Source organism: Pempheris klunzingeri, chromosome 23 (genome assembly GCF_042242105.1).
Source record: "Pempheris klunzingeri isolate RE-2024b chromosome 23, fPemKlu1.hap1, whole genome shotgun sequence".
In the NCBI taxonomy this organism is placed as follows: Eukaryota; Metazoa; Chordata; class Actinopteri; order Acropomatiformes; family Pempheridae; genus Pempheris; species Pempheris klunzingeri.
Window position 1 is genome coordinate 6,687,936 of NC_092034.1, and position 13,869 is coordinate 6,701,804.

General features: G+C 42.9%; 1 protein-coding gene across 1 annotated transcript in view; it reads left to right on the forward strand.

Moving 5' to 3' along the window:
- The window catches only part of rbpjb (recombination signal binding protein for immunoglobulin kappa J region b), a 41,606-nt gene that overhangs the window by 15,375 nt on the left and 12,362 nt on the right, over positions 1–13,869 (forward strand). Inside the window, exon 2 of the mRNA XM_070854548.1 lies at positions 8,032–8,070. Within this exon, the coding sequence (XP_070710649.1) occupies positions 8,032–8,070 (39 nt within the window). The remainder of the gene's footprint in view (positions 1–8,031; positions 8,071–13,869) is intronic.

Genomic DNA, 13,869 nt, shown 5'->3' on the forward strand with positions numbered 1-13,869 from the left:
TCTTGAGAGCACGTGATGTAACAATTTCAAGCCACCAAATTGTTTTTTGCTTTACGTGTTTAATGACCAGTAAAGTGCCAACATACATAGCTAACAAGCTGCTGTCTGCTAGTGCGGATACTTATTTTTGTCTTTGCATTTTTGAAACTTCTAGAAGTGCTGACAGGTTGCAACATTTCAGTCTAAAACAGGGTCCTGGTGCACGTCAACAAATCCCAGTTCAATATAAAGTAAGTAATTGTTTTTGGATAGCTATAAAGCTGCGTACACATTTTAAATTTTCACGAATTTTGCTGTGATGTAAAATCTTATTCCACACAGTTATCGTGGTTGCCATATTGCTGGACGCTTTTAACACTGACCAGAAGATTCAGATCGAAAAAAGATATGTGGCTTTGACAAGACACACCCTCCAAAAGAGCTCCCGTCTGAATTCTAGATGACTGCATGTGAGTCGTTTTTCTAAGAGATGCTCACTCTGACCCGAGTGTTTGTGGTTGCGTATGTGTTCTCTGAAAGAGGCCCGAGGGGAGGTCTGGTATGGAGTTTCACTCTGTATCTTCAAGTCGTATCTGTTTTGTTGGGTTTTAATAAGTTACCACAAAAATATGGTCTGTCACCCTCTGGCTGCTCTTGTGTTTAGCCTCAGTCTGAGAAATTCAAGTGTCGGAGTGATGTCAGTCACTGGGTGTTCATAGACATCTGTGGGTGCACTCTAAAGACACATTTGTAGGAAATGGGAATTAAGTTGGCAAAATTATTAATAAAAACAAACAAATGATATTTGAAATATTTAAAAAAACGAAAACAGAAGTTAAATTCTCACTTTTTTGGACTGGTTTGCAGTTTGAAAGGCCATACCTTTTTATGTAAAATTCTTGATGATTCAGTTTCAGTCTTAACATTTTATATTTCCACATACTTCCAGTAACATTACTAGCATTATATTTTTTCCCTCAGAATATTGGTGTTGGCAGGATGGAGGACCTTTTATCAAATTTCCCATGGCTCGCAGGCTACAGTTTTGTTCCAAACAGCGCAGAGAACAATTTGGTCGGCGAGCGCAATCCATCACCGTAAAAGAAGCTGACAATCTCGGTTCGCATTCAGTCGCATCGGAATGGAAATCTCAGGCCGTAAAACTTTTACGCCGTGAAGGATGTTCCCCTCACCGTCTCAGATTAATGTGCGCATTCAGGGAAACAAACAGGTGACATGACAGGAGCGAGTGTGTGGTACCTCCACATGTTCTACTTCTCTGATTTTTCTCTGTCTAAAACATTCAACACTCACCGGGCTTCTGGTAGGATCCTCATTCTGTCAGTCACAAGTCCATCGTCCATAAAATTAAATGGGAAAAGAAATGCACTTAAAGTTTAAAATCATTCCTTTACTCCCTCTTTTTTTATTGAGAACAGAAAATGTAAAGGCGATGTAGAACATGTAACATGTTGGCCTACCCACAGCTGTTTTAACTTGTGTATTTACATGTTTTAATGACCTCTCAAATATAAGAAAGTCAATATTGTATAACTCCAAAACCCCCAATTATTTACTTATTTATTTGGTCTCTTTGAATCCGAGTACTACTCTACAGATTGATTACAGTTGTCTAGTTGTTCTTTTATACAACACAGCAATTATGATTTTAAGATGATAGTAAAATAAAAGAAGACATTAGAATAAAGGCTTGCTGATGAGTTTCTGTAGCATTTTTAGTTCCTTGAACACCTGCTATTTTTTCCAATGGACGAATTAGAAACTCAGTAGCTCAGTTGGCAGTTTCTGGTTTTAAAAACATCCTCATGGTAGAACCATTTGTCCTGATATCTACTAAAACTCAAGTCAAGTGCTAGTGTTTTTGAAGTGACAGACACCGACACAGCACAGCGGCCACTATCAGCCCACCTACGCAAGCCAACAGTGACATCACTCTCACTCCCCAGTGAAAGCCCAGAGCTGCTCACATCTACTGTAAATGCAACAACTGTTTGTCCTGTCTCGTTACAGATCACTGGCCTTGGCACACTTACCCATTAGTAACCATGCCAGGGTAAGCTACCAGCGAGTTGGCTTAGCAGTTTAAAGGGCCTATCAGGTTCCTAGAAGGGATCATTACAGGGTTTCTGAACAGACCTGGAAGGGTTAGGGAAAGTATGGGAAATTAGTTTGACAGTTTACAAATCTTGAAAAGCAGAGGATTGGATTAGTGCCCAAGAGAGCGGATGTGTGTGTGTGTGTGTGTACTGTCGGTCTCTTTAGAGTACTTTTTCTTTATAGCTAAAATGCTTCATCCTGTGGTGCTGTTGCGTTGGCATTTGAATCTTTACTAGTTATGCAGCCATGTTGTTTAAAGCTAATGGATCCCTGCAGCCAGAATTTCAATTTTGATGCCACTGAATGTTCAGATTTTCCTGAGGAGATGAGGGAGTGAGATAGAGGAAGTGACTGTTTGCACGCAAGCCGTGCTTTAACAAAACTACCAACATCCAGCAGCGGTGTCGAAGCTTAAACTGCTAAACAGACACGATTAACTTTTGAACTCACTGCTTCCTCATAATCTTTTTTTGGACGAGTTTAGCGGCAGCAGTTTGACAGTTTCACACTTCAGCTGGAGGCAGTGTTGAATGAAGCCAGCTTGTTATTTTAGGTATTTACCAAACTCCCAGGTAAAGACATTTTCATTTGGCAAGCAAGAAGACTCATGGCTTTGGCTGCATTCTTCTTTATTATATAACCACATCAAAATAAAAAGTCAAGCTAAGCTCACCTTGCTCTTTATCCTAATCCTGTTTCTCTCTACCAATTGAAATTGATAAATGAGGCCTGTTGTGAACACACGTGTCTGTGGTAATATTTTCCTGCTTGAATTTTCCCCCTCTTGCTGTCTGTGGCTGCTGTTTCTCACCCTCATTGTATCCAGCTGAATCAGTGATAGTAAGCAGAAGGTGAGGAGGAGGAAAAGAAGCAGGGAAGGGAGAGCGTCGATAAAGGATGGACAGCAAATCGGACGAAACGCTTCTTCGAGCAGAGCTTCCTTTTCCTCCACTGACCTCCGGCCTGATTTGAGAGTGTCTGTGTGTGTCGGAGGCCAAAAAAACAAGTCAGTTTTAGCGCTCACAGTTGCACGCTTTTGGTGCTGCTGCACAAGCCACAGGGCATCATTTGCACAGGAGAAAAGATGACACAAATCTGGTGTGTGAGCAGGTGAATTTATCTTGCTTGCGTTTCACTTCTGCAGAGATGGAGCCCACATTGCTCTGTAAAGTGGGATTAAAACGAGGAAACGGGGAAAATTAGGCAAAATTACGGAGCAAAAATATGCATTAGAATAAATGAATGTGTTGGGAAATATTAAAAAGCAAACCTTGAAATGGAAAGTGTTACAGAATGATGTAGGATTACCAAAAGAAATGATCTTGCTTTTACGGGCTTCTTATGGTCGTCTTGATATTGAGCTGAGCTTTTGTGGAATTTATGACAATTGGAAAAAACTCTGTCCCTGAACTCTCTTAACTTTGCCTCCATCCATGTCATTTCAGAGAGTCGAAAAAAAACTGCAGATGCAACAGTCGACGTTCCTCTCTTTTTTGTCTTTGCAACTCTACCTTTCGCGGTTTCCTGTGTTTGGTCGTCTTTTCTCTTGGTGTTTGCGTCTCCAGTGTAACAAAGTGAGGTCATGCAGGTGATGCGAAACTGTGGTTTTTCACAGAACTCGCAAACCCGACCCTTCAACACATCTGACCGCCTTCATCTCTCCTTTTACACATCACTTCTTCACATTAAAGCTAGCAAAGTACTTGGTGGATGCTTGCATGGTGAAAGCACACACACGCAAAATACTAACATTATGTATCTTTTATGGCTTTTTGTTTGATTTCCAAAACCTTTAAGAATAGCGAGTAAACGCAGCCACGACTGATTCATGTTTCTTGTGTGCAGACGCAGCCTCCTGCAACTTTTCTCCCCCTTTCTCGCCTTCCTTCTCTCTCCGTATACCCGCCTCTAAATCCTCACGCTCCTCACCACTGCGCGGATCCCACCCTCCCTCCTTCCACATCACGCCATCCACCTCTTCTTGCCTCGCCTTTAATCTCACCCCACACTCTCCCTGCAGTATCCTCTCCTCCATCGCTCCCTGTTTTGCAGCGGAGAGGGTGAGGTTCAGAAGGGGGAGGAGGGGAGGGAGAAGAGAGCCGTCTGGAATCCATTAGCCAGTTGAGGCATCAGTGTTTCGCTGTGGGAACCTTATTGATTGCCCTCCTTTATAATTATTCCACCTCCACTCCCTCCTTCTGGCTCTTGCACCAATCATGCTCTCAGTTTCTCTCGCTTTCTCCTGCCCTTTATCCCCTCTTTGCCTCTTTTGCCTGGCTTTTTAGCTATTTTCATCCTTCTATTTATGCTTGCGTGCTCCTTTTTTCAATTCCACAACGTGCGTGCATGCCAAAACCCCTAAACAACCGAGTGACACACAATCTGTGTGTTTATTGACGGCACGGAAGATGTATTGACATACTTATCAGCAGCATGCAAAGCTACCACATCCTACACAAGGAGAAAATCTGACTCACTCAGTCTGCACTCCTCTTGTACACACACACCCCTTTATACAGTCACCTCCACGTGCTGCATTCATGTATGCCCCCTTTATGTCAGCCCTGTGCAATGAGCTGCGCGTTACAGTAGTGCCGTAACAGACAGATGTGATGAGCATAAGTTCGCAGGTTCAGTACGTAACATGGTTTTAGGGTCAGTGCTGAGCATGCTTTTTTTTTTTTTTTTTTTGTAGGATTGTAAAACCAGAACAGTGGTGCACTGCTTTGAAAAAATAAAGTCACTGAAAGCATTTGCATATAGTCTGTAAGTAATGTGAAGGAAAGCTGCAAAACTACAAAGCTGTGTGCACTGCAGGAACATTACAGTGGTGTTCAAGCATGTGTCATCTGTCTGCAATGACCTGAACTCCTGGTTTGTCATTGTTGCAGCAAGACGCTGATTGAACGCTGTGTTGATTTTCACTGCAGTAACAGTTTGACAAGTTCATTTAGATCATGCTAACGAGCACGTTTAAAGGTAGGAAATTTTGGGAATCTCATAAGATTTGGAGCTGCGACAATTACTTTGATCAATGGATTAGTTGGTCGACAGAAAATTGTTCAACTATTTTTTTTTTTTTTTTCAAGGAAAAAATGTCAAACATGCTGTTTCTAGCTTCTCATGTGTGAGAAGTTTCTTTGTCGTACATGATCCCAAATTGAATTTTTTTGGATGTTGGACTGGGTTCGGACGGTCAAACTAAACGAGGCGTTTCTAAATGTAGCTTTGGTCTGTAGGAAATTATAATTATAGATTTTTCACAATTTTGTGGCATTTTACAGACAAAGAATTAAATTGAGCAGTGGAAACTATAATCAGCAGATGAATCGCTAATGAAAACAGTTGTTTGTTGCCTTCTTACACTGATTGAATTCAGAAGTGCTTCTTGATTCCCTGAATAGAAACATGGCATTATTTTTTTTTTCTTTCCTCCAGCGCACCGTGTACCAAAAATGGACTTTTGTGAACCATTCACTCACATTTTTGGGTCACTGATTTTCAAAATGAAGCATAGCTGACAGTGAAGCTAACTGGTCTTGATGAAGATGACGTCTGACCAAACAGTCATATAGCAGAGAACAGTGCCAGAACTTTTTTATTTTAGGCATAGTGACAATGAAGAGTAATTCATGGTCTACCAACACTAAGGCTAATTAGCACTAAGGCTAAAGGAAGTGGGCACATGTTCGGGAGTAGCAATGAAGCTGAAGCAGCTTTTTATATAGCGCTTTTCCAGAATCAAACCACACGGGACTGGCTGCTCGTTCGTACTCTCTGGCTTACCACTGTACAGATGATCCTGGCTTTAGGCTGTAACCTGCTAGCATGTCAATAAGTGGCACGCTGCCAAAACTTTCCAGGTGGAACTTTTTGAATCTAGCGTCTATGCACCAAGACATGGACTATAATTTGACTGCATGAGACTAATAAGCTTGTAATTGAATGATCGTTCATGACAATCGCATGCACTGTTAACACCCTGAGGTGAAATGAAGAGACAAACACCGCTATCGATTTTTCTACTCAACTCTTTACCTTTCACTCCTCTTCTCTCCGCTCTCTGGCTCCTGTCGGTGGTTCAGGCTCTCGCATTTTCGAAAAATATTAGGAAAAAAAATGCAGTGCTACCAGTGCTTTCAGTCTAGCTGTTCTATATGTTTGAAGGACCTTGTGATATGGTTTGCACGCTGTGTAAATCTGTCATTACTCAGGAAAATGTTCAAAGAGTGCAGGCCACACTTGCGCTGCTTGTACAGGGTGAAGTTGACCAGAAAATAGTCATCCTCTGCTGTAACATGTTCCAAGTTTACAACCTTTTTCTGTAGCCTACAATTGGTGTTTGCAGTGGTTTCCCTGTTACATGCAATGAATGACTAAGAGTTTTCAGGTATGACTCAATCACGGTTTACTGATACACCGGGCTTCCAGCAGGCTGTGTTTTATTAGAAGTCTGACTTTTAGGAGGGAATCTCTTATAGCGAGTGAAGGTAAATGATGCTGTCATTAAAGTGGAAACGCATGATTAATTGACCGTAACATCCTGAGGACAGTAAGCTAAAAAGCGGCGCATGTATAAATGCATGAAAAGTGAAATGAGCTGTTCTGTACGTGTCATCTTCCCCGTTTTAGATTGACGTGATCGATCATCCCTTGCTTGCCTTCACATTTTAAAGAGCGCCGGGAGCCTCGTTGCAGCCCTGCACCCCGCCACACTGCAAACACGTTGACTGTCAAACAGGTTGATTTAAATACTTAGTGGAAAGTTGAACTGTGCTTCCTGTGTGTCATGGACAGGCAGCAGACTTCAAACAAGTTTCTAGCTTCCAAAATGTCTTTTTGGGCAGGAGGAAAAGGTCCATATTCTCCCATTTACTAGTATTTTACCAAACGTTTTAATTAATTTCATTAGTTATTTGACTACATACTGCATAACTACTGCATTTGTCAGTAATGTTGAAAGTGGTGTCTCTTGTTTTTGGTAGAACCAGAGACAACTTAACATTTAATAATCATTTCCGAGCATTTTCATTTCTCTATGTTGTGGCGTACATCGCTGTGAATGAATTAATGGAATTGCTTGAATGAAAATGAACCCAGAGGCCATTTATAAAGCACTGCGACATGATTAAACTTAGTGCAGTACCTCATATCTTTCACAACACAGAGGCATTTATCTATTTTGCATCCCAGTGGTATCTATTTTCCAAATTCTGTATGTTGCCTTGGACCAAATAAAATCGTCCCTCAGCTATCACGCACCATTGAACCGGAAGCAGCGTCGGGAAATTATCAAGTCAGACGCACTTGTTCCATTTTTACAGTTCAGATCAGCCCACATGAAGCCTGAAAGCTGTTGTTATCGCTTTGTTACACTTTTATTAGTGATACACACTTAATGGCTTCAGTACCGTTCTTTGAAACACAGAGGTCTGTATCACCACCACATCTACAGCGTGTTAGATGGTTCGAGCCGTGGGGCGTAAAAACCTAGATAACCAAGATAAGGATGTCTAGTCATCCTCTGAGCACTCCAAGTCACTGCAGTCTCAGGCCATCCACGCCCGGCTGGCGAGTTTCGTGTGGTGTTGGCCATCTAGGAATTGTAGCTGATTCTGCTCTTGCACTTGATTTTCCGAAATGTAATGGCAACTGTAGTGATTTGTGAAATCTGAAACAAGAGGGCTTTCCTCCCGATGGTGCACAACCTCTTTTTCACATGCCATCGACAGGAATTACTCTGAATAAGTTTCAGCACCTGCACACCTCCTTTAACCTGCCATCCTGTCACTTGCCTTTGTGCCATCACACACTGTCAGGGCCTCAGTGACGCGTGTGTAGGTGCACCACTGTGTAGTGCAGTGTTTACTCTGTGTGTGTTTGTGGTTGATAACCAGCCCACTCATGTTTTCTTCTCACTTTGTGTCTTTGCAGGAAGTTTGGGGAGCGCCCTCAGCCACTGCGCCTAACAAGGTGAGTGCGCGTGTACACACAGCATGCTCTTCCCTTAAGACCTCGCTGCGTTGTCACGGGGGTATTTGTGTGTCTGCCTGTGCTTTGTGCAGAGTAAACACATTCTTGTGAATACAGTAAATCAAGAACACCCCCCCCAGTTAAGTAAATGCCATTAGGTTTTTGTGAACCTTCTGGATGCTGTATGTAAAGTTTAACGACCACGAGTTTGACAGGGGTCATGATTTTTTCTGGCTGTGTGGAAGATGTCATAAAGCATTTAGATTTGCACAGAACTGTGTGTAAAGGCTGATAATGGGGGGAAAAGGAACACAGCTTATCATACTAATTGGCCATGGGATACATGGTCCATCAAAAATGGATGATTTCCGATTCTGCAACAAATCAAAATACATGTCGTGTCTGACAAACAAACAAATGCATAAAATTCATTATTAGCCAACTAGTTGTCATTGGGGCTCATTTCTAGGAGTGACTTCCAAAGGTGTTGAAGGAGATTAGATAAAAAATGCATCAATAATGACCACGGAATGAATATAGTGCCGATTGGCTGCCTGTTAATACCACAACAACAGTATGTTAACTTACCGTGTAATGCTGGTTTGGTCATACATATTTTCGCCATCTGACAGCTGTTATCTGTCGACCCCTGCTCTATTACATCATTGTTGTTCTGCTATTGATTGTTTATTAGTCAGATCGCCCCGTAGCTTTTCACTCTAAAGTCCACAGAGACGTGCTTTAATACGCTTGTGTTGAAAGTAACTTCATGTCTCACAGTTGTTTAGAGAGAAACAAGCAAGAAAAGCAATAATTCACCCTTTCCGGGGACTTGCAGTCTAAACTTGCACTCTATATGCACTGTACAGTGCACTACACTCAGCATAACTATGACTAGCAGCGCTGCAAGTTTTTGATTATTCTGTTCCTCTTATGTTTGTTCCAAGTCACTTGGAGCAGCGTTTGGGTGAACACATAACGTTGATGGATGTTGTGGCTTGCTTCTGGAGGTTTGTGTGTGTTGCTGGGTAAATGGGCGTGTATGCGTACATGCACTTGTTTGCTTGCTGGCGTTTCTCTTTGTTACTAGCAGGCACAGGGTTGCCTGCGTGCTTGTGTGTGTGTGTGGGTGTGTGTGTGTGAGCGCATGAGCTCGTCTTTTGCGCGTGGCGCTCAGCGGGGAAAATGAGGGGTTGCATATTGCCTGGAACAGCCGAGAATGGTTTTGGAAAATGGGGCCCCAGCACCTTTTGATGTGTCCCCCTCTTCATTCATGTGCTGCCAGTCCGCTGGCTTGCACTGGCCCCTCCATTTGTCTGATGGTTTCGATGGACAGAAATATGACGGACACAAAACACTCCTTACCCAGCAGCTGAAAGGCTCAAAACACTACTCCTTCAGTACGAGCGTGTGTGTGTATATTTGCGCCAGTGCGTATTATGATGTTGTGTTCTTTGTGTTTGTCTCTTCGTATCTAGCTCAGTGTCCTCACGTCTGCGCGTTCGCTCACACCCACTTGTCCCCCTTCTTGCAGCCACAGCAGCCCCGTGATTTTTCTGTCAGGCAGCAGCACAGACAGCTAAAGCAGTGCACCGTCCTGCAGGGGCTTTTTAGGGCAGCTAAAGCTCGGGGTCCTGCAGGGCCGCCCTGTCAGGAAGGCTACTCGACTGGAAATACAATACATGGCACACACACACACAGACTGGAAACAAGTGCACACAGACAATCCCACACGCACACACACGCACACACACGCGCACACACACACACACACACACACACACACACACAGATACACATGCACAAGTGTACACACAAACAGACACAACACATGAACATGCAGGCTGGATAAGCTGCCTCCTCTGTTAGGGGAGCCGCCCCTTCAAGGGCTTATTCTCCCAAACAACAGAGGAAGGGCCAGCTCTGCAGAATCCATCGCCTCAGATGGAAATCCTCAGTAGAAACCACCTTTTACTGATCTGTGTCAAAGAACGCCTACGTTCAGAATAAAATAAAACCTCGATGACCGTTAATTTGGCCGAGGATCTTGTTTGGTCTGGAAGGTTTTGCTCTTGAATAATTTTTTCCATCTTGTTGCATGATAAGACCGGCGCGGTTGATTCACATGCGAAGTTCCCGTCTCACTGTCACAATCTGCATAATCCCTCTTTCAGTTTTCACTGTATATGAACATTTTTGGCTGATGATGCTGCAGGCTGTTCGACAACCCACTCTTCTGTCATTGTGACAAAATGCAGAGCTCCAGGTTTTCATACTGTTTGTAGGTAGTGAAATATCAGAGGTGATTATTCGCGGGCTTTGCAAAATGCTGTTGTTTTAGACATCTTTCCATCAGTTTTTTAGAGGCTCACAAGGGCCCTCAGGAGGTCAGACATCAAACACTAAACAGGTGCTTGCCTGCAGGTCACTTCACCTTGATTTACAAATGGAGAATGGATTTAAAAGGAGGGTGAACCGGCTGATTGTTGATGTCTTAACCCAAGCCTGACACTACGGATGTGTGTAATCTACCTTTTGTGATTCAAAAGGGCGCACACTAATTTGTAGTCTGATCAACTTAATTGAGCTATTTCTGAGTGTGTGTGTGTGTGTGTGTGTGTGTGTGTGTGTGTGTGTGTGTGTGTGTGTGTGTGTGTGTGTGTGTGTGTGTGTGTGTGTGTGTGTGTGTGTGTGTGTGTGTGTGTGTGTGTGTGTGTGTGTGTGTGTGTGTGTGTGTGTGTGTGTGTGTGTGTGTGTGTGTGTTCACAGAGGGTCTTATGACAGTCCCACTCTGCTGTAGACGCTGTGGCAGATGTACAGGACAGATGCCTGTCTGCTCCGCTGCATCTGTAGCCTGGCTTAACCTAGCTCCTCCTCCTCACACACACACACACACACACACACACACACACAGCCGACCCCCCGTAGTGCCTGCTGTTGAATATGCGTCTCTTTTTGTGAATCTGTCTGGCACATTTTTGTCTCGCTTGTCACGCATTTCCTCGGTTTTCTCTGTCATTTTTATCTCTCCCTCTTCCCTCCATTCCTCACTCCGTCGCCTCTCCTCACTCTCTTTTATTCGCATTCACTAAACATTCTTTAGCACATTCTCTCAACCTAAATAAAGCCAGACAAAAATTCAACCTGCCACTTACATGAAGTTCCCCTGTCATTTGCATCTTGTCCACCACTCGGTGCGACACTTGTTCTGCATGGTTGTTTGCTCCCGTGCTCTGTCGGTTCAGCTCCTCGTCACATTTATTACGTGCATGTTGCATATACGGCCTGAATAACTGCACGTGTCTTATTAGTTCAGGTAAACGACCACCATCTGCATCACAAATCTGCTTGCAATGCAGTGGCTGCTAAACTGCGAGCCTTGCACATAAAAAAAGTATGATTTATTTGCTTGTATGCATGGCTGCATTGTCATCCCTTGTTGCGTGCTACTTTATATATTACATGTGGATGTGGCTTTGTGTCTGTTTCAGTTAAGATTAAAATGCTCATTACCCTTAATTCGTGTCTCTGAAACAGGGCATAGATTTCCTAGATTGCACTATTTTCTTTGAAATCTCCCTTTAGATATATTTCAATTTGAGTGTTTTAAATTCTTCCTGTCCTTCCTTTTTTTTTTTTTTTTTGTGTCATTTAAATTTTTGTCCGCATGCTACTCTTGTACAGGAAGTTAAGCCATGCGCTGGTCACTGTCTCTCTCACTTCTGCTTCTTTTCAGCTCTCAGCAAAAGACCTAATCTCCCTCTTTGCGTGTCTTTCTGAATGTGTAAGAGAAAGAGATAAGTGATTACTCAGGCGGCCCTTTTATCCCCGCCAGCGTCACTGATCCTTGCAATAATCATGAGTTTTAGTCACCATATTTCCTTCTTTACCGGAGGTTACTACAGTGTGTTGCATCACAATTTTGTCTTATACGGATATCTATAATGACGTCATCAATTGCAGACAGCCACTTAGTCAACAGGGCCTTCGTTATTCTCCTACTGTCACGCCATCTCATAAACTCTTGTTGCCTAAAATGATATGAAACTATTTTGTCTCACTGCTGGAGCCAGTTCCTATTTCCATTCTCTATTGTATCACCGTCCTTATTGACCTTTCGCTAGCCAGTTGCTAGTCAATCATAGCTATTAATGGTGCACAAAACACTGGCGTGACACTGTGGTTTGTCATGTGCCTGGCACAAGTTTACAAGACTACTTATGCTAATTAGTGAATGGGCAGCTCTGTTTGGATGATGAAAAGTCTACAGCTATGTATTTTTACTTTATTGCTGTGAATAGCCTTTGTTAATATGACTAGAGTTTTTTTCACCCACATTGTCCTCTGCATTTGATACATAGTGTGTCATGAGGTTTTTCCCCCGTTTTGCATATGTTTTTAATCTCTTGAAGTCTTGATTTCCCCCTGAATTTCCCCATCTCTTGAACTTTTCCCCACTATTTGCCATGCATACATTTTGTGTCCACTTTGTGCAGTATTGTGTTGAGGTTGCGCTAGTCTCACATTAAGTAAAATATTCGAACCCAAGATGATTTTTATGGCTGCAACATTACATCAGATGGAAATATTTTAGATGTCCTGCGCATCATTTTATACACATTTCCCCAAAACTCAGACTGACATGTTTGGTATCTTTGTAAACTTGGGTTCCCCACTAGAATTTAATATCAAATTCTGTGGGTTTGAACAATGCTTGGCTACACAACACCAGTTTGTAAAGATGGACCCACCACTGTTATTCATTCGATCGCAGGATATTCTGTTTCATCTGATTGTTGCCACATGTGGGGCAACTTCGCTATCTACTGGGGGATTATTTTAGGGAAAGTTGTGGATAGCAGTGCGTTCAGAGGGCATTGCACATGACAATACTTTGAAGAATGACTGTGAGAGAAAGCTTAATTTGATGGTGAAGCATTTCTGTCTTGACGGGGGGATCGGTCTCTCCCCAGCTCGGCCACAGTGGTCTGGAATGGTGTGGTGAGCAGTGAAACAGTGTTAACCACAAGCCAGGGCTGTCGCACGAAGCCTACCCGACACTAGTGTGAGATTCTGGTCTCATAAAATAACTATGCGGCAATGTTTCTGAATATTTACTCATAGCCTTGGCCCAAATAAAAGATGACATCGATTTTGGAGCCAGAGTTATGTGGCTGGTTCAGCGTTTAGCTTTCTGGGAGGAATTGGTTAACAAGGTAACAACTGGAGTTTGCAAGGTGGTGATAGGAAAAAAAATAATAGATTTTTGTTATTGATTAATCTGGCACAAATCTAGTCTATAACATATCAGAAAACCCTTTAGTTCACTATATGTTAAGTTTATTTTTTCCACACTGCTTGCTCTATTTGACTGTGTGAAACCCAAAGATGTTCAGGTTACTCTCAGGTTAAGTCAAAGAAAAGCGTCATATCCTCAAGAATAACTGAGCCAGGGTGCTCTAGTGGTTAAGATGCATACCATGCAAACCACAATGTCTCCAGTTTGATTCTGACCCAGGACATTTGTTACATGCTGTAGCTGTCCGTCTCCATGTTTCCCATCCAACTGTTGCTATCAAATGCAGGCAAAAGTGACACAGACTTTTAAAAAAATAAATAAAAAAAAAGCGTGTGTTTTATCTGTGATGTCACCCTTCCTGCAGGTCTTGCAGGTCACAGGCATCGTCAGAGGTGTCCAGTGACATGTGCCCTGCAGGCCTGACATCAGTAGGTTTGGACTAAACGTAATCAATCAGAGCTGTGAGCTCGGGAGCCTCCCTGGGGTTTCTGCGTCTGCAT